Source organism: Dermacentor silvarum, chromosome 4 (assembly GCF_013339745.2).
Source record: "Dermacentor silvarum isolate Dsil-2018 chromosome 4, BIME_Dsil_1.4, whole genome shotgun sequence".
NCBI classification, from domain to species: Eukaryota; Metazoa; Arthropoda; class Arachnida; order Ixodida; family Ixodidae; genus Dermacentor; species Dermacentor silvarum.
The window spans coordinates 120,476,450-120,500,515 of NC_051157.2; the positions used below are offsets into that span (position 1 = coordinate 120,476,450).

General features: G+C 48.5%; 4 protein-coding genes across 4 annotated transcripts in view; 2 read left to right on the forward strand and 2 right to left on the reverse strand.

Annotated features, from left to right (window-relative positions):
- LOC119448864 (uncharacterized) overlaps positions 1–3,667 on the forward strand; it is a 64,636-nt gene extending 60,969 nt beyond the window's left edge. The window contains exon 9 of the mRNA XM_037712075.2: positions 1,301–3,667. Coding sequence (XP_037568003.1) covers positions 1,301–2,216 — 916 coding nt within the window. The 3' untranslated portion in view covers positions 2,217–3,667. The remainder of the gene's footprint in view (positions 1–1,300) is intronic.
- Positions 3,668–5,150: 1,483 nt separating this feature from the next.
- Positions 5,151–6,618, forward strand: LOC119448865 (putative nuclease HARBI1). The gene is made up of 2 exons (XM_037712076.1): positions 5,151–5,432; positions 6,388–6,618. The coding sequence occupies exons 1-2, from the start codon at positions 5,151–5,153 to the stop codon at positions 6,616–6,618; spliced, it is 513 nt and encodes a 170-aa protein (XP_037568004.1).
- A 371-nt stretch (positions 6,619–6,989) lies between these two features.
- On the reverse strand, positions 6,990–9,975 carry LOC125945005 (myb/SANT-like DNA-binding domain-containing protein 3). The gene is made up of 4 exons (XM_049666532.1): positions 9,222–9,975; positions 8,980–9,165; positions 7,727–7,902; positions 6,990–7,046 (listed from the first exon to the last, which is right to left on the reverse strand). The coding sequence occupies exons 1-4, from the start codon at positions 9,487–9,489 to the stop codon at positions 6,990–6,992; spliced, it is 687 nt and encodes a 228-aa protein (XP_049522489.1). The 5' UTR covers positions 9,490–9,975.
- A 6,054-nt stretch (positions 9,976–16,029) lies between these two features.
- On the reverse strand, positions 16,030–21,102 carry LOC125945006 (uncharacterized). Its single transcript, XM_049666533.1, has 3 exons — positions 20,880–21,102; positions 18,537–18,577; positions 16,030–16,200 (listed from the first exon to the last, which is right to left on the reverse strand). The coding sequence occupies exons 1-3, from the start codon at positions 21,100–21,102 to the stop codon at positions 16,030–16,032; spliced, it is 435 nt and encodes a 144-aa protein (XP_049522490.1).
- Between the last annotated feature and the right edge of the window lie 2,964 nt (positions 21,103–24,066).

Consider the following 24,066-nt stretch of genomic DNA (forward strand, 5'->3'; position numbering starts at 1 on the left):
TGTTGCGGCTGGGCCGAACGTCGACGTTTTCCGAGTGGCGCAGTATGGCGTCTTTGCAGAAAAGAGGATCTTTTATCGGTTTGTGTATTGCGCCGTTGTTAAGTTACCTGTCCCTGCCTACCCGGAAAACACTGTGACATCTAACCAACCAGATTCTAGAGAATATAAAGTTTTCAGGATCGCTGATGTTATTATTTTATTTTATTTGACACTGATGATTCACTCTTTTACTCTTGTGTTCGACAACACTAACAATTTTAAATGAAAACCTTCATCCACTAACGCTTATGTACGAGTTTCCGGAAGAGGGCTCCATCTGGCTTTCATATATGGGGCTAGCGTTTTTAATCAACCAAGTCTGCGGACAACATGCGTGAGACAGCTGATTGTTTCGTTCAATGCATCCCGCACTAAGCTGGTCAAGATGGCTATGGCGAACTCGCGGTTTCGAATGCCATAAGTAAACCTAGCCCCGTGCATGCACTCAGATGAAAGCAGACCTACCGCGCAGGTGTCAAGATTACACGATGCCGACTACCCCAAGCAGTTGTTCGTTTCCTTAGTAAAAACACTGCTACAGAGGTCAAAACACTACGAAAGGGTGCGTGAAGCCGCTATAGGTCGGCAGAAAATGGTATCGCTGCGAACAAGTTAGTTGTCTTAGTAGCGCAGGTTGACATTTCCAGTGAAAAAAAAAAAACAAATCTGCAGGAGCTATCAATGATGGTAGTCAACGTCAAGAAAACGAACAACGAACGAACGAACGAACGAACGAGCGAGCGAGCGAGCAGTACTTGCCTGCATAGAAATGGGAATAACTAGGCTCATTTGAATAATTGAAATAATTAGGCGCATCGTTGTCAAACTTATAAAAGGATGAGCATTGCTGTAGAGGTCGGTTAACGTAAGTTTTCTTGTCATGCCAATTTTTCTTCTGGACATGCAGATTTGATTTGCTTTCGGCAGAGTGCTTACGGCATGGACACTCAGAGGCATCTGTGAACGAAAAAAAAAAGAATCTGTGCTATAATTACACTTAAATGATCTAAAATCAAAGTATAATTTTTTTCATATAGTTAAGATTGAGAGCACGCCCAGCTCTCGATCATGTACCATGCGTCACTAACTTCTATTTCACAGTATTGCGTGCTCCCAACGGGGGCCTCTCAAAGGCAGGGCATGGTTACGCGCCCCACTATTCTTGCTTTGACAGTTTACACGTCGCCATTGTAAACTTGCAAATCTAGCGCAAATTGGTGAGGTATTCTAATATTTCTTTGTCTCCTTTCATGACATCCAGGTGGCAGTTACTGGAGAAGCACCTGACACTCGACGAGTTCAACTCGCTCCCAAAGGTGACGCCGCACTTCTTCCACCTCAACATGCGCTTGCGAACACGGCCGCAGAATCCCATCGTATTCAAGGTGCGCACGGAGCTACGGATCGCCTCGCACGAGCCGATGCGCTACAAGTTCAAGCTCTACCCGTCCGACGAGATGGAGAACGCGGCGCTCAACAACTACGTGTTCTGCCACCTGCTCGAGGACCGGTGCGTGGCCTGCTTCGGCGTCACGCCGCCCGCGGAAGGACGATACATCCTCAAGATCTACGCCAACCGCGAACGCGACATGCGTGGAACGGCCGCAACAGATGGGGGTGCCGCTGCCGCCGCCGCCAGCCTCCAGAACATCGGCGTCTTCCTCCTGGACTGCCTCCGTGCCAAGAAGTACCTGGTGCCGTACCCGCTCAACGAGGTCCCGTGGGGACCCACGCAAGCTTTCTACGACTACAACATGCGGCTCGTCGATCAGACGGGGCCCGTCATTGTGTCGTGGGGCGCCAAGCGAAAGCTGACCATCGACTTGTCCGAAACGATGCTTGTGAGCCACCAGCTGCTCGATGCGGATAGTGTCGAGATGGACCTCAAGGGCATGATCACGCGCGAGGACAAGGACCGTCGCGTGACGTTCCAAATTGTGCCTCAGCGTGTGGGCATGTTCAAGCTGGTCATCTTCGCCATGCCCAAGCCCAAGTTCAAGGGCAAGTGGCGGCTTCCCCTTGTGGCCACTTTCCTCATTGACTGCAAGCTCACCAGGTTGCAACTGGACGAAGAGCTGCGGCTGGCGCACCACAGGCCACCGCTGCCGGAGGAAGACAAAGAAAAGGAAAATGAGAAAGAGAAAGGCAAGAGGGTGCGGATATCGGCAGTGCGATAGGAGTGGGACAGCTCGCGTGACGATGTGATTACTCGAAAAATTGGTCTGTGGGCGCGAATGCGCTGTTTAAGCATACCGGGGCTACGAGTGCTCGGTTCAACTTCCCAGGAAAGACAAGCGATGTGATGGGGACTGCATCTAATTTCTTAGGTTGTTGCACAAGGCGCGGACAGTCTGACAACTGGGCCACCACACAAAATCAACTGCTCCCTTCTTTCCAGGAAAATGTTGCATGAAGCCTGCTGCCCTCTTCTCGGTGCTGTGTTTTGGTCGCCTGCTCCTCCCGAACTATGGGACGTAACTTCTGTCTTTCCATTGCCACGACGACGTGCGTGGCGCCATTTGCCACTGGCATCCGAATGGAACGACGGTTTGCAGGCAGTATTATAACGAGTGACTGTTTTGATATGCAAGATGTCCGTAGCGCACGTGGCTCTTCCGTGAAGGGAGTGCTAACATATCATAAGCATTATTCGTGACTATTCTTCCAAGCCTCAGTGGCGGATGTCTCTACTAGAGGAAAACTTTTGATAGGCAGCTCTCCGGTAGAGAGCTATAGGGTCCCTTTACCTGAGCGCAGGTGATGTTTGCATGTCATTGCTTGTCAGAGTATCCTTCGGGAGCTAATGGGCTTTTCTCAATCTTCCCTGGACTACCTCGTATCGAAGGTTGGTTCTTCGGCCTTTTTCTTCTTATGGCTCTTCGGTGCCAGCCAGAGGCTTGCGTCAGATGGCTTAATGTCCCTGTGCTGGGAGTCAAAGTGTCTAGTGTTCTCGTAGATAATATATCTTAGTCGTAAGTGAAAAGAGCGCATGTATAATGCAATCACGTGTCCCGTTACGGGAAGCTCTCAAATATTGGTATGCTTTTTGGTCCTGCGGCAAAGGCAAGGTCACCAGCAAAATTTGAAAGCGTTTGCTAGCGACAAACAAATGAAGGGTTTCGCTGATGACCACTTGCTCCTTTAAATGCTGTGGACATATCCTAGAGCAATAAAGCGTAAGGCTCTTACCTTTCAAAATTTATTTTCTTATTAAATAACACTAACTACGGAGAGAAGTAAAGATACTGCAATTTTTTCGTGTTTCTTATTCCTCTTAATATAGTTCGAATGACCTGCAATAAGCTGAATCTTATTCAGCCGGAGCCTGTACGGCATTCTGTCAGTGCAGAGCTGCAAATTTAAAGCTTAAACTGCCGAAACAGATCGTTCAACGCTCATTCGGCCCTGGCCGTAGTGTAGTGACCGAACGAATCCAGAAAGGCAACGTTTTCCGTAACGTATGCTCTTTTCAATGCGTACTGCGCATTTGGCCGGTAATGATATGAATCCAAGTGCCTTCTGGTAACGTGGTCATCTTCGTAGTTGAATGCTAGAATATACATGCTGCAAGAACCTTAAAGAAAATTTGAACGATATCCAGTGCTAAGCACATTGTCCGTAACAAGGAGCGAGCAATTTTTATATTTATCTTGCGCTATTGTAAATCATTCACTTGAAAATAAACTGTTCTTGTTGAAGATAATGAGCGTCATCGTAGGGCATATTGTCATCTTGGGATATTTCAAAGGGTTAAGCAGCGGTGAGGCGGTGTCTCACCAAAAATAATATATTGGTTGTACAAGCTGACACAGAAACAGCACGGCACACAATTACAAGCAATAAAGTAAGCTTAGTCCGTTTTAGACATCGCGGGAACTGAAAAAAAGAGGAGGAGATGGTAGTGGTATAAAAGTCTTTCGTCAAGTATGGGCCATTAATTAGCACAGCTCTCGGCTCCATCTACTTCAGTATAGAATCCAGGTACGGACTGTTTATATAACGGAGCAGCTACAGCTATGATGAGCACCATAGCTTCGTGCTCGGAAACTGTCCGGATCACTCGACGCCGAATATTGCACTGTACAAAATACACTGTCGATACGGAGATCAAGGGAAGTTAATTACGCCTGTATCAGAAAAACTCAATGATCAACCAGGTCAGTGAATGAACCGTAATATATTGAGTGTGTACCTTTCGGTACAGTGCAGAATTTACCTGAGTTTGAAGGGCTTCAGTAGGGTAGATGCGATACTGAACTTTTTAACAGCGAAGCTGTTTAAGCCAGCCGTAATTTGTGGTGCGTGCCAAGAAACTGCCGCGCCGTAGCCATGGCAAGCCAGAGGAGGAGAAGGAGACCACGTGCATGCGCACGCGGTCTCCTCCTCGTTAGCTCCCTGCCTTCCCGACCCCCGCCTCTCTTCTCTCCGCGGCGCGCTGAGCCAGGAGAAAGAAAAAATTGGAGGACGCTTAAGCTTCGCCTTTAAGGCCCGTATTCTGAAACGCTCCTTACCTCACTGAGGAGACCTCAACTGCTTGAGGACGCCTTATAACATATTCTGGAACGCTCCTTACTAAGGTGCCCTCACTGAGGCCTTCCTTGGAGCTCCCTTAAGTTAAGGTAGCGTTGGCGCTACCTTGGTTCCGCCTTGCCTCACTCCTTGCACTAAAAGGGCGCTTCTCTGCAGCACTTTGTAAATTCTCTCATTTGCCGACAGATGGCACTAGAAGCACCGCGGCCATTACGCGGCTTCGGTGCCGCGGCCTACGCGCCGCCGCTGCCAGTTGAACAAAAAAAAAAATGGCGGTGTGTGGCTCGTTCACTGCCAGCAATGTCGATAATTTTGTGGAATTTGCGCTACGAGCTACTGATTTCGTGTACGGTGAGGTGCACCGCTATCCTTCACCTGCAACGAGAAACCTGAGAGATCGGTTGAACCCTTTGGAACTATACAACGATGAAGAATTTCGGTCACGATATCGCTTCTCCAAGCAGTCTGTTGTGCTGCTACTGAACGAGCGGCGGCTCAACAAAACTGACGACAAAAGAGGAGAGCCTCTTCCGCCTGTGTTGAAGCTCCTCATCACACTCCGATTTTACGCAACTGGCGCGATGCAGACTGTTGTTGGGGACCTTGTAAACATGTCGCAGCCCTCTGTGGGCAGGAGCATCTGGGAGGTGACGCAAGCAATATGCGCGAGACTGTTCCGCAAGTACGTGCGCATGCCGACAAGTGGAGAAGTCAAGTCCGTGAAGACAAGATTTTTTAATATCGCTGTCTTTCCGGGTGTAACTGGCTGCATCGACTGCACGCACGTACAAATTATCAGTCCCGGAGGAGACACTGCAGAAGTGTACAGGAACCGAAAAGGCGTGTTCTCAATAAATGTGCAGGTAAGTTGTGGGCATTTGATTTATTACTTGTTTTCAAGAAATACCTCGTTGATTGACGCCCGCGCACTTCTGCGCGTTAGTGACATGTCGAGGTAGCTAAAATACCATTGAACGATGAGTAGCTGTGCGTATCGTGTATGTCACGAGTTTATTTGAACGATATAATACGTTTTTCTGGGTAAGTTGATCCAAACAACAAGAAACACTGCAGACGGGCGCGCCAGCGCCCGTCTGCAGTGTTTCTTGTTGTTTTGTTGTACTGTGTATTAATTTCCTCTCGTGTATTATTCGTGTCATTTTAACGTGTAACGTGTTATAGCTGAAGTAATTTATGTCACTGAGCATGAGAAGGAAATTTAATACAATTGGGCTGGAGTGCATACGGTAGACACTGCCAAATCCTGACTGGGAGCTTACCACTGTCGTTGAAAAGAAAAGTGTACAATCATTGCATTCTACCGGTGCTAACATATGGGGCAGTAACTTGGAGGTTAACCGCACAAAGATCGATGGAACGAAAAGTATTAGGCCTAACGTTAAGAGACAGGAAGAGAGTGGTGTGGATCAGAGAGCAAAAGGGGATAACCGATATTCTGACATTAGGAGAAGAAAATGGAGCTGGGCAGGCCATGTAATGCACAAGATGGATAACCGGTGGACCATTAGAGTTACATAATGGATAACAAGAGAAGGTAAGCACACTCGAGGACGGCAAAAAACTAGGTGGGGTGATGAAGTTGGGAAATTTGTCGGCATAAATTGAAATCAGCTAGCGCAAGACAGGGGTAATTGAATATCACAGGGAGAGGCCTTCGTTTTGCAGTGGACATAAAGATAGGGTGATGATGATGAATGTATGTCACAAACGTTTTCTTCATTCTGTGTTGAAGTGTTATTGTGGGCAGAGGTACGCAGTGTTTCTAAAATCACATTTAGTTTTTTTTTGCGGTTCCAGGCTGTGACAGGACCCGAGCTCCAGTTCTTTGAAGTTGTTGCAGGTTGGCCTGGGTCTGTTCATGACAGCCGAATTTTTGAAAACAGTCGTGTGATGACATCATACGAGCAGAGAAGTGTGTCTGGGATGCTTCTGGGAGACCAGGGATACGCCTGTTTGCCGTACCTCATGCCACCCCTGAAAAACCCCCAGACAGCTGCAGAAAAAAGGCAGGATGCACATTTAATTTGATCACTTCTACTGATTCTGTGCAGTTTGGCAGTGTACATGTATCTTATGGTGAGTGTCATAGAGAACATGCACCACTTGAATTAAAGGATATACAGTTAAAAAAAGTGCTTTGTGCATGAAACAGTGCAGCTGGAAAGTGTGCCCTTTGTTACATGTTGCTCAAAAGCTGCCATGCACGTTATGTAGTGTCATAACGCACTACTTAACATACAGTTTTGATGGGAATGTACGACAGCTGTTTGTATAGAGCAAGTTCGAATAATTAAGCTCATCTGTGGTCTAACAGGCCGACAGATTTATCTAAACTAATTCTGCTGTAACTTTGTGTACTTTTGTGCAGATACAACAAGAGCCAAATCAAAACGAGGAACTCAATAGAGAGAGCATTTGGAGTTTGGAAGAGGCGGTTTGGCTGCCTGAAGACAAAGCTGCAAACAAAAAAGGAGAGGACATGTGCAATAATAACAGCATGTGCATCACTTCACAATGTGGCGTCTAAATTGCGTGATTTGTGGTTGAATGGCGATGAAGAAGAAGAAGCAAGTGAACCAGGGCCTGCACCAGCTGACACTCCTCGTGGCAACCAGCTGCGAAGGCGGCTCATTGAGAGACGCTTTTCGAGCACTGCAGCTCACCAGAATGGGGAGATAGACTGAACAAACCACAGAACATTATAACATGATGACACCACTAGTGCGCTATTACAGGACATGTAAACATTCGTCGTTTTATGTAATGTGTATGTCCTGTTTCCTATCTATAATTGTTGAGTAATGGCTCAAATGGAACATTACACGAAATACTGTAACAACTTGTTTATTTAGAGCTAGTTTGCCTCATCACCGGCCAGCTGCTTGGCAAGAACTTCCGCTTTCATTGAGGAGACCTTCAATTTAGCCCTCAGAAGCCGCAGTTGCATCCTGTGCAACTAACTTCTTTTCTTCTCCTCGTCAGCATATTGCTGTCTTTTTCCATCCATGTTCCTCTTCCATCATTATCATTCTGGCTTTGTGCTCTGTGGCTCTTTGGCATCTTTCATCCTGCAACACTTGCAGCCGGGAGTCCAGTTCAGTGGATAGCGTCTGCTGCAAAACGCACGCCGGCTAACCACTGTTTCTTGCGACGACGCTGACTGGGTTGCAGTGCACTGAGTCGGCTGAGAGGCTTGCTGTGTGGCTTGCACAGGCTCAGATGAGCCCTCAGTAGGGTCTGCTGGTAACGGTGATCTTGCATTTGCAGAATCCATGTACGCATAGTCAGTGCTGCTTAATTCCAGGGTACGATCTGCAAAAATAAAAATGCATTTGTTGAAAATACAAAGACAATTATCTATGCTGCTGTGTAGTGTTCTGTCATACTGTGAAATAAAAATTGACTGAATACCAGTGCCCGCTGTTTGTGCTTTATTTGGCCATCTCAAGTGCTTACAGTTGAAGCTAAATATCGTACTCATATAAACTAAGCGGTAGGCCACGGAAAATGTGGTAGTGTCTTATTTCATGGTCCTTATACACAAGAAAATAGAGGACCCTGCACATTTCGTCTTGAACTTGGCTCTCATTGTGGTTTGTATATTACTCGTGCATTCAAGAGCCCAGAAAAACTGACGTGCACAAGGCTACACAATAAAGAAACATGGATACGTTTGGATTAAGAGTATTATTATGGCACTATGGCTTTTTTGTTAACATCAAAATTACATTTTTATACAGCCACATCTATCTACATGTAGATATGGTGCGCCGTGTTTGAGGCAGTGCCTAAGAAAGATAAAATTTCAGTAAGTGGTGAGTGATCTTACTGTTCGCATGCATAACACTGCTTGGTATCGGTATCACAGCATAATAAAACATGCACATACTGGCCACACAAATAACCAAGGAATGAAAGAACTGCATATTTGTGCGTGTATTTTTTTGCATCCTGAAGGTGCTACCAACTATATATATATAGCTCAGCGTAGCTGGTATGCATGATAATGCTAACATCACAATGGATAAGCAGTGTCATGCAAACAAACGTGACACAGTGCTTCTGCCCTCACTCTGCTTGCCCCCCCCCCCCCCCCCCAAATCTTTTTTCTTTTTTTCTCAACACCGTGAAGACAACAGATCCCACACACTGTGGGAATCAGTGAAAGCGAGGCTTTACCATTTGCATGAAATAACTGGTCGTTGAATAAGTAGAAGTTAAACAGCATTGAATGCACGCTTCGGCGGCATTACGTGCACGTGCAGGTGCGTTGCAGCTGTCTCGACACATCGTATACACCGGTGAGCTATGCACAACGATTTATCAAACCTAGCATTGTCACAGAAACACACACTGTAATATTGCGTGTAGAGGCCGGTCGTCACTGACCGTCTTCACTGTCCTCCGCGTTGCTCTGGGTCATTCTGGCGATTATATCGGCCACGCGATCGCCCGGTTGCGTTGATGGTGGTCGGTCGCTATCGTAGGGGTTGTTGACCCGTTCCGATAGATGGGGAACTGCAGCCTCGATCTGCAACAGCCGATCATCCATCGGTTCCGGCGGCGGCCCACCTCCTGCGATAGACACCGGCTCGAACACAAGTACAAACTCTAATATAGCACAATCTTACCTGTAGCCATGGCATCCCTTATTTGCTTTGCTTTTTCTTTTTTCCATCGCTGCTTCATGTTGTCCCATAGCTTCCGTAGTTGGGCGACAGTGCGCGGCCGCACATTTTCAGCGCTATTGAACTCGGCAGTCAAAGCTTCCCATGCCTTCAACTTTCTCGTCAGCGACACGGTATCGGATTTCTTGCTCTCGATTGAACACTTGTACTTTCGTACAAGCTCTGTTACGAGGTCCTTTTCGTCGTCGCAGTAAAACAGCTTCCCGGGCATGTTTCTGGCGTACGCGGCTATCAAAACTTGTCAGAACAATGACGCGTTGGTCAGAAGCGTGGTCAGAAGCAGTGAGAAGAGTGGTTAGCGTGGTCAGAAATGGTCAGAAGGTTGTCGCCAATGTTGCTAGACCAACATTTTTGCCTGCCGCAAAAGCAGAAAGTTAAATAAAGCAGAACAATATGTGCACCTGCCTAGCAAAATAGCAGTGCGCACGTCAACATTTATCGGTGTGCATAACAAAATATTACACATATGCTTGATTCTAGCTTGAAAGCGAACGTTTATTTAATATTTCACATCTACCCTCGAACCAAGACTCGTGAAATACGCACGTTACCTCACTGAGGAGGCCCTTTCCAAAGGAACGTTGAAGGAAGCTTTTAGAATACACTGTAGCCCTGAAGGAGCTCCTTGAGGTAAGGAGGCATGAAGGGCTCCTCACGTAAGGTAAGGAAATGGTCTAAGTTGAGGAGCGTTTCAGAATACGGGCCTAAAGGGTAAAACGCGACAGCGTTATCGGGACCCATTCGCATTGCATTGTTCGCATCCGGCAAGTAGGCTTCATTCACCGCAACACTGAACGCGGAAAAGCCAACTTACAAGGATCAAGCTTACACCGATACCCTTTAAGTCGGCTTCACTTTTAAACAGCAATACATTGCTGGGAAGACGTAATTACAGGGGCAATATAAGTGGTCTTATATTAAAATGTGAAGGCCCTAGCACCTTTTTATTATTTTGTTAATTGCTTGCTATTGCCCCGACGCGCGCGCGTGTCCAAAGAGCATTAGCAGGCGAAGTCCCAATTTGACTGCTGTAGGGAGCCTGCATGCAACGCCGCTCTAGTGTGGTGACAACACCAACATTTTGACCGCTATTTACCGCTAAATTTGGTGGGTAGCCATTTTGGTCCCCAGCCTTTCTGCCTTTTTTGTCACGCTCTGATGTACTCATGTTGGCACGCGATCTATTAAATTTCTTTAATGTAGTTTTGCGCCAATGCGGACAAGAAACCTGTATACATCTTTAACATACTAGTTGCCTTTTCCTTTTGTTTAACACATCAAACTTTTCTATTGAACGTCTTGCGACACATATAAAGCAACAAGTTATAAGGCACGATGGCGTGCTTGTGGTAGGATTATCTCATGCCAAGAATGTGAACTGCATTAGGCATTGTCGTTGCCTTCCAGTTGCACATAATATATAAAGGGTGCTTTTCAAAGTGTGCTGTAATAAAGACTGCCCTTACTAGTCTGTTTAACTAAAACGTAGACGTGCCGTGTACGGCGCTCAAACACGCCATTTGCCTCTGGCGCTGAGGCCAAAGTTTATTAAAAGAAGTTAATTTCACGTCATCAAGGGTTGCGGGAAATGTGGTCTGTCGGCTGATCTTTCGTCATTTTGTGCCCCACATTTAACCCGCCAATTTAGCCGGCGGCGGCAAGTACCCTAAAAAAGCGTTGTATGTAGGCTCCCTAGAATGCCGAGGATGCGAGCGAAATCTGGATATCGCGCCATCGAACGCGCTGCTGTAGGTCTGGTAGAATTGCTGGAAAAAGGGTTTGTGTTTGAGTTTCCTCGTAGCAGAATTATGTTTTCTCGTACATTCAAATTACAATCCGACGCTGAATGGTAGACAATCCGACGGCGAATCCGACGCCGAATGGTGAAGTCGTACTTTACAATTTTGCTGATGGATTTCACTGTGAGAAATTCAATTTTTGTTCACAAAAACCTTGCACCACGTGGAGGGCCTGCGTGATCGAGGTGGTTGAGCATTTTTTTTCTCCGCCACCGCACTGACATCGCACGCCGACACCGGTCGCCGACGCCGGATTTTCAGCGACACGGAGCCCTTAACGCTTTCGCGTTAAAAAAAAAAGTGGTCGCAGTTTCACCTGAAAGGCGAAGCATCAATTGCGATAGCAAATTAGTAGAGAGCTATACGGAGTAAGGATAGTAGTTTTATCAGCTGTACTAGGAAGCTTGCACTAGGCCGCGCAAAGCTCAAGACACAGCGAAGCTGGCCGATTGATATCCAGTAGGGAGCCTACATTCAAGCGCTGTTTAAAACAGCGTTGCATGTAGGCTCCCTAATATCGAGCGGCTAGCCTCCAACGCGTTGGGCGTCCGCAAGCAGCAGCGTTATTGGCACTGTGTCAACCTTGTTAGCCTGCCTGCTTTTGTGGCATGCCAAGAACGCTGTCACTCGTAGCCGCCGACGCGTCCAGCGCTCGTCACGCGAAATGTCGCAAAAGGGAAGGCACCTCCGAAAAATGATCGCTCGAGAATACCTTCCTACATGCGTAGTGAAGTTAGACCAAGTTAAGACCTAGCAGCAACCAAGTTAATACCTAGCAGTAGCAGCCATGCCGTAAGTTTCGCTGTACCTACATTTTGCGCGACCGAGTGCAAACTTGCCCATTTCTACAGCCAAGCTGTTAAAGGCTCACTCTTAGATGGTCGCGTCCGGCAATAGAAAAAAAGTTGTCGCAGTTTCACCTAAAAGGCGAAGCATCAATTGCGATAGCCAATTTGTAGAGAGCTATACAGAGTAATGATATTTGCTTTATCAGCTGTACAAACTTGGACATGCAGCAGCACCGGCAACACGCAGAACTGCTGTCGACGCCGTGGGCGTTTTGCCCGCGTTCGCTCAAAATGCGTGCGGCGTTGGTGACTGTTGCCGGAGCCTCTTATATAAATAGGCACTTGGTGCCGCAGTTAAACGTCGCCTCCCTTCCCTCCCCCTCCCCCACGGCCTCTCGCGCGTCGGAAGAAGGCGCGTTTGCTCTACATATATGGTGATTGTAAAGGAGGAAAGAGACGCCTACTTCTGCAGCCCTTAAGGGAGCACGGCGCAGAACGCGCGTTTGTTCTCCGCCGTGCGTGAAAGCGCACGCCCTCGTTCTCTACTCCCCGTGAAAGCGCGCGCCCCTCGCGCCCTTTCACTCGCACATACAGCGTTCGGCGCGCGGCGACGATTTCATCTCCAATGACGTCATACAGAACCTCACGGCGACGGCGCCGACGACGGCGACGCCGATGGCAGAAATCTGCTTTTGAGTGTCCATATAATTGCTATCGCAATAAAAAAGTTGTCGCAGTTTCACCTGAAAGGCGAAGCATCAATTGCGATAGCAAATTTGTAGAGAGCTATACGGAGTAATGATAGTAGCTTTATCAGCTGTATAAACTTGGACATGCAGCAGCACCGGCAACACGCAGAACTGTTGTCGACGCCGTCGGCGTTTTGCCCACGTTCGCACACAATGCGTGCGGCGTTGGTGACTGTTGCCGGAGCCTCTGATATAAATAGGTACTTGGTGCCGCAGCTAAACGTCCCCTCCCTTCCCTCCCCCTCCCCCCACCCCCCCGCGGCCTTTCGTGCGTCAGAAGAAGGCGCGTTTGCTCTACATATATGGTGATTGTAAAGGATGAAAGAGACGCCTACTTCTGCAGCCCTTTTAAGAGAGCACGGCACAGAACGCGCGTTTGTTCTCCGCCGTGCGTTCACTCCCCGTGAAAGCGCGCGTCCCTCGCGCCCTTTCACTCGCACATACAGCGTTCGGCGGCGCGCGGCGACGATTTCATCTCCATTGACGTCATACGGAACCTCACGGCGACGGCGACGGCGACGCCGACGGCAGAAATTTGCTTTGGAGTGTCCATATAATTGCTATCGCAATAAAAAAATTTAACTCCCATTGACCGTATGTTGTATTTGCGAGTGAAAGCTCGCGAAGGCGTGGGACGTGCGCTTTCACGGGGAGCGAACGCACGGCGGAGAGCAAATGCGACTTACGTACGTGTGAGTGAAAGCGCGCGAGGGCGAGGAACGCGCGATTTCACGGAGAGCGAACGCACGGCGGAGAGCAAAGGCGACTTCCCAGTGGAGGGGGAGTGGTGGGCGAGGAGGGCATCGAGGCATCCTAGACTGTGCGTGTGCGTGCCCGCTCTCCCACTGCGGCGCATGCGCGCTGTCCTGCCGGCCTCTGCCGCCTATGCCGCACCGGGCGGCCATACGACTCTGCCGGGGCGTCCCTCGGAGCTCCCAGATCGCTGCCACCCTTGCAGAGGCTGGAGCATGGCCCCTGTCGCTCCTCTTCCTGCAACAGGGGCTAAGGCACGTCGACCGCCTCCACCATGCTCCTGATGGCAGAGGCCTGTTGTGTCGCCTCCAGTCCCGGCCTTCCTCACGGATGGGTCAGCTGTGCCGCCTCTACGAGGAGGTGGTTGGCAACCCACCGCCGAACGCGGTACAGCTGCCTCCACCACAGAGGCCTCCTGTCCCCATCGCCACGGAGCTTCCCGGGACTTCGAAGAGGCGCTCGCCTGCCTGCGCCCTGCAGCAGACAGCAGCCTGCCTCCTGGATGAGACCCTCGGAGACCACCTCCTGGTGTACGTCGACGGATCGGTGGTACCGGACACCGGTTCTGCCACGGCGGCCTGCACGGCTCCAGCCCTGCAGAAGCGCAGGCAGTGTCGACTGCCCAGACACGCCAGCTCGACTGCAGCGGAGGTGGCAGGCCTCCACCTGGCCGTCGACCTTACTCTCCGAGGAGCTTCCTGAGGTACCAGGCGGCCATCCTCTGCGACTCCAAGGCAGCCCTCCTCGGCCTGCAAAGGCCAGAAAGCTCCAGCCTTGGAGTCGCACTGCTGTCTACCCGGCTGACAGCGCTGCAGGATGCAGGCCACCCGGTGTCCCTGCACTGGATCCCCGCCCACGTAGGGATCCCGGGCAACGAGGCCGCCGACACCCTGGCGAAGGACGCCCACCACACCACTGTGCCCCTCAGCCGGGCCGTGACGGAGGGCGACTTCACAGGGCTGCGGCTGCGGCGACACCTGGCGACCTACCACCCAGATAAACGGGTGTCACGGGGACGCCCCCCACGCCCACTCCTCCAGCGAGGCCTGGCTCGCAGGGAGACCTCGCTGCTGCTGCGGCTTCGCATCGGCTGCAGCTGGACGGCAGCACGCAGCCACCGACTTGGACGAGCGACGTCCCCGGCCTGCACTTCCTGCGGGGAGCCGGAGACCATTGAACATCTCCTGCTGGCCTGCCCGGCGTACCTCCAGCAGCGGGGCCCACTCCTGCAGGAGTTCCGCTGCCTGGGCCTCCCCTCTGGCAAGGAGGAAGATCTCCTCTTCCCCGGCCGACACCACCTTTCTGCACTTCGAGGCGTCGTGGAGTACCTTGACTCGTCAGGGCTCTCCGCACGCCTCTAAGACATTTCTGCAAGCGGGAAGGCCTCACGGCCTCCCATCCCATCCCGGGCCTGACAGGCTCGGAACAACACCCTTGCAGACTCTGCAGCACTCTACGGCCTACCACCTCGGCCGATACGTGCCGCCTCAGCCTGCCGGTTTGCCCCGTCCAGCCATGGTGACGACTCCACTCTACCCCTCTTTCTCTCCCACTTACCCCTCCCTGTTGGCGCTGAGCCGTGCTCCCTCAAGGGCTGCAGAAGATAGCGTCAACCTTTCCCTTTCCTCACGACCACCTACTACTACTACGCCTATGCCGCCGACTCTCTCTGGGCTCTCGCCTGCCTCTTGCCGGCGTTTAGCCGTTCTATAACGTAGCGAGCTTTTTGAAATCGGTTGTGTGGGGTCACACAAACGCGCACAACTGTTGTCGACGGCGGCGGCGTTTTGCCCGCGTTCGCACCGAACGCGCGCAGCGTTGGTGACGTGTTCATGAAGAATGTGCCAACCTTTGCCGTACACCTATATGGGCGGTGTACCATAGTGACCATAAGGCCATGGTTACTAAATAAAGTAAAACTACCGGATCATATATATTTCCCATTCTTTAATAGTTCAAATAACCAATTACACCATCACATTCTAACTGAAAATACACAATTTCCACCACATTACAGCTTCTCTGGTCTTCCATCTTCACCCCAGTGGAAGGGATGACAGTTTTTTTTTTCTCCCCTTCAGCTTGGAGAAACAAACAATCGTGCAGAAAAGTATTTAAGAAAATACTGAAAGGCAATTCATTCACAGCGTTTCATCCCTCGAAGGCATTACAAGGGATCAAATGCCCTCAAGGGCATTACCCTGAGATTGGTAGCTTAAAATGTTTATTTAAGCGCGGAAAGCTTAAAGCAAAGCCTATAATTGTGTTTTTTTTTATGCGCGGAAGTGCACTTCCAGCTGTGTACAGTTCCGCAAACCAATCGCTAATTATTTACTATACTAATTATGCTATAAGTTCTAACTCGAATAACATATAATTGTTCTTTCTTTTTCTGCAAATCTACTCTCCATGGCCAAAAATATAGAGGAACAATTTGTTCCAGTTCTTATTGGTTCTAACTCTGTATTTACAGGTTTAATTCACAGGAACATGACAGCTGGAACAACACAAGGAACGCTAACACGCGAGGATTTCATCATGCGGTGGTGAACAATTATTTGGAGCTACAATCGTAAACACAAGTACTGTATAAATTACAACGAGAAAGAAATCCCTAGTAGGAGGAAATGCATCGTGCTGCGAAACGCAGCACAGAATGTTCTCAGAGTTCGTGCGGTGGTTGTGGCGGTGGCGGTGGGGCGTAATCTAGAACGTAGATGTCCAGGAAGAAGGTGCAGTCGCGGAAGTCGCTGGCGTAGGTGGCGAAGTACAGGAGGTAGCAGAATACGAACACCCACTCTGCGGCGATGGAGAATGAGGCGCTGGGCGGGTACTGGGTAGCAAGCGAGAAAAAAAGACAGAAAGACAGGTTGGTTGGAGTTATAGTGCTTAGTGCGATTAAAAATTGGTCTTGGTGCTACTGATCTCAATGTCCTTTCCACGGAAACCGCGCCACACAAATGCGGAAAAATCAAAACTTTTGCATATCCCTAGCTCTTATCGTTACAACTGCTGGTCCGGCGATGTTCCCGCTTAGCCTGAATTGACGCCACACATATGCTTGGCACACATTGGCTAGCCCAAGCAAGGTTGGCACGTAAACGGGTATGAGCAGTAAAGCAGCTCTATTATAAAACACTCAAGAAAGGTTATGGAGGTACAAGTCACGGGTTGGAATCCATGCGAAGCGGGTGAATATATTAAACTGAAGAATAACGTTAAGATGTGGGCTTGCGCAGCGACAACTACGGGGGGATTAGCAGTAAAAGCCTTTTCCCGAGCTTTAAATAGGTTGACTTTGGCAAATCAGTTCTGCGGAATCCGGAATGGAGCAAGTATCATGAAAGGGAAAAATCGTCATCCAACCGAATGGAGCTCTGTGCTACATTCGGGTGCATGAAAATTTTCCCCTTTGATCGTAGGTTGACTTTACGTGACAGGCACTGGAAGACTTGAGATTGCTTATCGCCTACATGACGTTATTTGGAGCCTAGGTGAATAAAAAAATTAAGTTATTTAAGTACAGCCTGTACATTTTGTCACTGTAAACTTGTTGATATGGGTCTACGATATGCATTTCCGTTGCAGCAAAGACCAGCACCGGAGTGACCCACTACGGGGCGCGTCATAATCATATTGCTGTTTTAGCACGTAAAGTCCCAGAATCTTATATTGGGATATGTGTGCAAATAAGTATGCCAAAAAATATTCCCAACAGAGAAAGATGCAACTATCGTATGTCACACTCAGCCGGCGCAATTTGCGGCATTCGATATTACGTTTGTGCCCTGAACGCTGTATTAGCCCGGCATTGTACGTCTTCTGAACGCATCTCGAAATCACCGTCAGCGGAGCGGATGGCACTGCTATCCGTGGGTAATGTTCCACGGGTAAGTTAACAACTGTGTCTTTTCCGAAACAGCGAGAAACAGGACCGTATACCTCTGCACTATTCGCCTTTTTTTCTCCGGTCTGGTCTGCTGCTTCACATGCTGCTGACGTTCCCGCTACTGGCGGCGTTATTAGCTAAAGCACTGCTGGCACGGTACGAGGGCAGCATGGTGCCTATTCTGCCGAGAAAGAAACGTTTGGGACCAATTTTTCAGTAATGTATACTTACGTTGCGAGCGTACTGTTGGAAGAGACTTTGGTTGACGTACTCCGGAGGGAGTGTTTCGAAGAGGCGTACACTCATACTTCGGAAATTGTACGCAGGTTCGCCGAATGCGTCGGGTTTGCCCTAACCAGAAAAAAAAAAAAAACAGGCAGGCGACGTTTCGTCAGCAGACACCTCCATTAGCATGCAAACTATATCAGCGAATTAGAAGTTTTCTGCAGCCGTCAGAGCTTTTTTCCCCCAGCGTTTTGTGCAATTTCAAAGCAGTGTTTTGTGTAGCGTTGCCCAGAACACAATCACTTCAAGAAGGCAGGGACTGCTTAACTAAATAAGATTTAGTAATGGTAAAAAGCGTCAAGGCCAACAGCCGAAATGAAGGGTTACACGCAGTCAAGCAGTAAAATCAGTATTAGTGGAAGGGATGAAAATTGTAGACATGAACAGCGCCTGAATCGTTAGTGGCCGCGCCCCGGTAAGAGACGTAGAAATATTTTTCTGAATATCACATCACAGAGGCAACTAACCTTAATGTATTTTATGAAGTGGAGGTACATAATGCATGCAGCGGCGCTGGCTCTGACGGCATTAATTTTCATTCATACACACGGGAATTTGGACTACGCAAAGTGGAAATTTGAGGCAGAAAAAAGCTGTAGGATTCGGTTAATTATAATGTACGACAGTATACTAGCGTCAAGCTAACGCGAAGTAACAAAAACAGGAGCGGCGCTTGTGCTTGTCACTACGATCCTTTTGGCCCCGCTAGTTCGCATTAGTTTTTCACTGGCATACCACGAGCGCTTAGTGCAGAAATGAACAATTTGCTGACGGAACGCATTAACGTTCAACTGCACAGATATTCATATCACGAGTTTTTATCATAACACGAGTTGCTAGCTCACCCGAATTTAGATATCGCCTCTGGCAGACAGTAGGGTTCACTACTCTTGAGCTTGACTACAAAAAGGGATAGCTTTTACTCGCGTATTATGCGTGAAGTGTCGGCGGCTTCACTTCGCGACAGTACTGCACTTCACTGGGAGAGGTCCTACCTTGATGTAGAAGGTCTCACCCACGGGGGCGAAGATAATCACTGAAACATTGCAGTTAAGAAGCAAACATTGCAGTTAAGAAGCTCTGTAATGTCGCAGAAGTACGCCAGCTCACGCTGCAGAGGGCGCTTGTTAACTGAACTAGCAACGTGACTTTGATAGCAGGAGTGCATTGAGAGGCGGTATACTGGACAGATCAATGCACGTACAATCCCTGCACTTGCAAGCTGTTGGGCAAAGGATTTACTCGCTGTGGGCCGCACAATGTTGCAAGCGCGAATAGACCAGGTTAATATTTAACAATGACGCCGCTTGTCCGCGTGATCCACCGTCAATCTCAAACTCCATTTGAACTCTTTGGCCATATTTGGTGTCGTCAAAAAAAGAAAAACTGAGAGACCTTGCCAGCAGACGTTCTTCTCGAAAAGTCAGAAGGACGTTAATTTAAAATCCTGCATACCTGTATACAGATGCGTTGCCCAATTGCACGCCATGGGATCAATATCACCCACTGCACTTACACCCAGCCTTCCAGCCAATGGCTGCCATGTTGTACTACTTTCCTGGTCTCAGAAAGTAAATTCCGGAGGTTAGGTTTCACAGGAAGTGAGACGGGAGTGATATAAATTATGCAGTCAAAATTGCAAGAAAAGAGTTCTTACCGCGTCGTTACATATATTTTCATATAAAGGCGATGAACACTTTGAACGCAGCGCCGGCCGAGGAAATATAACTCGTGACAACAATCGCTTACGCCACGGCGGTGACGGCTCGTACAAAGTGCATAGACTACTTCCACCTGCTTAAACGCCGTGGTTATTTTTGAAGTAAGCTGTCGAAAAGGCACAGCGTTCTGTCATAAAAGTCAATACTGGCAGTCTACAAATGAGCATCCCCGTTTCTCCAATTGCGCGAACGAACCTATGACGTGACCAGAGTTACGAAAGCACGAGTTGCCCGAGTTTTGCCGGATAGGAAACAAGGTTTGAAGTGCTAAGACTCTCACCCAATATGACAAATTGCGAAAGAAAGATGCGGATAGCCAGCATGGATTCTTGCTCTCTTGGCTTACCACTTAAGAAGTGCCGTGGGATAGCACAACGGTATACCAGTATATCGTGCCTCGCACGGAAACGCCATATAGAGCTACGCAGCTAGTATAAAGCTCCATTCAGCCACTAACTTTCACACCTCACGCAGGTGAAAAAGAGGCGTTATAGTACCTGTTCAGGCTTACGCAGTAGTGCTTCAATGAGCACGGTTGTAGCATGGGAAGGACAAGTGCCAGCTCTAATCGGCTTGTCACTCAGCACACGATTGAAACTTTCGCTGACCAAGTACTCATGTTGTAAGCAATCCAGTCACAGTTCTTCACTTCTCACGTCATATATGTAACAAATTCCCTTTACAATTTTTTTTTCAAACGCCATGCACTTTGCAAAATACGCTGTGAAACGTGCATACACATTGTATAATGCCACCCGATACAGCACAGTATCGAGCGTTTCCTTCTCAAGCTCTCTTTCGTGCTCGTGCTTTGTAAGGTTAAACTTATACAGCAATAACTTCAGAATAGCATGAGGAAATTGCTTTGGCGAAAAGGTACTAAAACCGAAACAGGTATAAAATTGTGCGGAACTTTGTTGCAATAATGTGAAAACTACCCAGAAGAGAGAAAACTGAAAGTAAGCTGCTAAGGAAGTGAAAATCAAAGGGCCGGAGAATCGAATCCGTGGCAGGCAATTCGCAAGTTGAGAAATGCTACTTCCGAAGCCGAAACTCCCCATCACTCCCACAGGGGTTAAACTACTGCCGCCACCAGGTGCATAAAATTATGTATTTTAGACTGCGTTGCATGAAAAATAGAGTCTCGAACAAAAGTTTCTATGTGAAATTCTAGCGCTAATGTCTCCGAAAGCTGCAAGCATGGCGGTCCAGCCAGCGTAGGAATGATGGGTAATACATGAATTTTGTGTAAACTTCATCCCTGTGGATTGAAACGGCTGTGCAACTTTGCAAAGGGTTATTTTCAACGAAGTACTGCGTCATAAATGCAAAAATCTGTTATGATTTATGCATATCTGTATAGATTTATTGCGATGCTGTGTTTAGAAAACTACGATCGCTTGATAATTTAGAAAAAAAAATCAATAAATAGCGCGACAAGAACGTCCGAAGCCAACAAGCATGAAAATGAGACAAATCCAGAGCAATTGAATGAATGCAGCGCCAAAGTGACCCCTGGGAATGTAATGTAAGGAAACGACGTAATGTTAACAAGGCCTTCAAGATTTGCGCGCGCCGCACGCACATCTCGGAAGCCATGCTGTTAATCAAGCGCACTCTCGGTTGGAGGCGGGTGCTTTTCGTGAAGGATACTGAACACGACGCAGACGCTGGCGATGGCGGTGAGCAGCGTCTTGGTTCTGACGGTCCCAGCGCCGGTGAAGCCGCCGGGGGCCCTGGCCAGCGTGTACATGAGCCTCGTCTGCACGAACATGTGCGCGAACGCCGTCACGAAGAACAGGATGGCGCCAATCACGTGCGGCAGGAACACGGGCCACATCTGTTGCGAGCCGGAAAGGTAACAGACAAAGAAGCATAAGTAAATACTGCGTTTTTGCATCCACTCGGTTCACCGGCAGTTTCCGAGATAATTCAGTTCGCACAGCATTTTACTGCTCGTTTCACCACTTCGGCAAGGCGGAAGCTAATCCGAACTCATTCGTTTCATGCAGTGCAGGCTTCGTTCAGGGCTCGTTCACAACAGTGTGCGCACTCGTGGCAGAAGTGGTGCAGAATTTGTGCGGGAATTCCCAAGTTCGTACGGTTCGAGCTGTCGGGCTCGAAAGCAGCACTGACCTAGCATTAACGAGTTAACGCAGTGCAAAGTGAATCGAAAATAAGCGCAATTTGAGTTACGCTATCTAACTCTGCGTGCGTGCTCTGTGTAATCACTCGTCATTAACAGGAAATGTACGTTATACAATAGAGACATTCCCATTGCCACACGGCGGGCTAATCGGTAAAGCCAAATCGGTGTTTGGATACAAAATTGCCCATCGACAAACGTTATGTTTGAATCCCGCTCCGACTTTCTCCAAGAAAGCGCACAACGAAAGTGTAATTCTGAAAACTGTTGAATTTCGCCATGCTTGCTTTTTCATTCGCTTGGCGAGGAAGTGTCTAACCACATCCCCCCCATCGCGTCCCTCCCCGGTACCCATTGCAGTAGGAGCTACAACTGCCGTAAGCCAATCAGTAGTATGATTACGCCAGTGCACATGCCTGCGCATCATGTGTCCTTCACCGTTACAGCATCGTCTCTCGAAACCCACGAGAGCAGTTCAGAGCGTCAGGTAGCTTCCGCGGAGGTATCGCATTATCGCCAAACGGACCACAGATGTGACCAATTCATTAGCATACTAAAAAAAAAAAAAACAATCACCGTCCAAGCACTCCGCACACATGGCTAACAAGCGAAGCTGAAACATGCGGCCCTGGTGTTTATCATTGGGTTAATCCCGCCGGTACATTAATAAAGCCTTTCTCAATCATTGGTTACATTTTTGTGTCTCTTAATGAGGTTGCACACACGTTCGGCTGCGACGAAGAAAACGACGTCACTGACGGTATGCACGCAGTCCGCCGTTGTCGCACTGCCGCTTGCGATGCTTCAAAACTAAATCTGTGCGTCACGTAAGACAATGAAGGGCTCATACCCCCTTAAGCAATGGCTCATATATAGAGTTTCTCACTATATTGCCTAGAGGGAAATCTGGCGCTGTTGCGCTGTGGTATGGGAATGCATGGGTATGGCAGTATATTGTGACTTCGGATTGGCATCGTTCTCGGGGAATCAGGACGCCTTGAAGACGCGCCTGGCTAGCACCGTTCCGTCTGTCACAATGGTTCATTTCCTGCTGAAACACCACGTAAAAAGCTGTTTCAGCTTTATTACTAGGCAAGAACATGTTCTGTTTAATTTTGTGGACTTACTATTGGATGTACAATTATATGAAGCGTAAAAAAAGTATCAGTTGGCCGCTAAAGGTGGAGGACAGACGACACGATTCTAGCTCGCTTTCGGAACAACTTGTCTACTGTTCTTGCTTTTCTCCGCTTGATGCTGCATTGTACGTCGGTAAACGTTATTGAGAGATGTATTATAGGGGAATGAAAGGCTTGTGTGTAGATTTAACTTTAAGAACGCATTATTTGTGTAGCCATATCCACGTTATAGACCAAGCCTAGTTCAACACCAGCCAACACAAGCCTCGCAGACACATATCCCGTCATTCCCATGACTGGCACAGCACCCTTTAGGAAACTCCCATAAACGGTGGCACCAGATTACCCTCTATGGTATAGTGAGAAACTCTATGGGCTCATACCCCCGTAAACGCGGCCTCCCCATTACTACGACAGAAGAGTAGTGAAATTCTACGCTGGAATGATGAAAGGCAACGGAGCAAGCTATGAAAGAAGGCGACGACGAATACGGGAGCAGTGGCACGAGCGCAGTCACGTGGTTGCGCTGAGGGGCGCCAACGAGCCAGCTGTGGAAGAAGACGACGGCGCTCGAGCCATTGCTGATGATGCTTTCAGCGTACAGGCGACGGACGAACAAATCGGCTGGCCATATACAGCTTCGCCATAAAAAGTGAAGTCGCGTTTGCTATCAAAGCTTGAACAAAGAATTGAGGGGATGTCGCTAGAACTATAGTGGGGACGCTTATCCTGTTCATGCTTACATCAGTGAGGCGTTGGAATACAACCGATGGCCCCCAAGCGTTGCATCACTACTGCAGATAATCTGGTCGTTATAAAGGCCTTCCGTAGACTACATGGTGCTAAATCTGAACAACAGTAGTGATACGAGGGTCAGATGAGGACGGCTTGCAGGAAGAAGCGCTTCGGTCGCCGCACCTGCTTCATCACTTGAGGTGGCGTACGCGGTTGAATCATGCGCCTCTAAATGGGCGAAAATTTTGTATCGGCGTTGTCCAATAGAAAACACTGCTCGTTTCAGACACCTGCGAAAGTCTTCTGGACTTGAGATTTTTTGTTTTCTTTCTTAATGCCCCGGCGATCGTTTTCTGAGGCTTCACCGTGCTTCAACATGGTACGCGGTCAGTGACGCACGCTCTCGTGAGCTGAGTGACAAGAAGCAGAGACATTACGCTTCCCCTCGCAAATTTCTTCAGCTGTCTAGTGCAGTTTTTGATATATCAGTGGCTATTCCAGCTAGAGGTGGACACGAAGACGGAGGGGTCTATCCTTAAAAGAAGTGACCGAGAGTTCGAAAGAAGACAGAATTTTTCGTAGCCTGCACATAGTATATTACCTGGAATTCGGCACTGTTGCCCAAGTTTGATTCATCCTTTTCTAATATTTTCGACAAATATGACGTCCGTGTGCATTCGCCCGCCGGTGCATAATGACACTTCCGTTTGACGATGATAACTGTAAGCTGTTGGCAATGCTTCCGATCATTGAATCTCGGACCCCGTCGAACAAAATTGGTGGA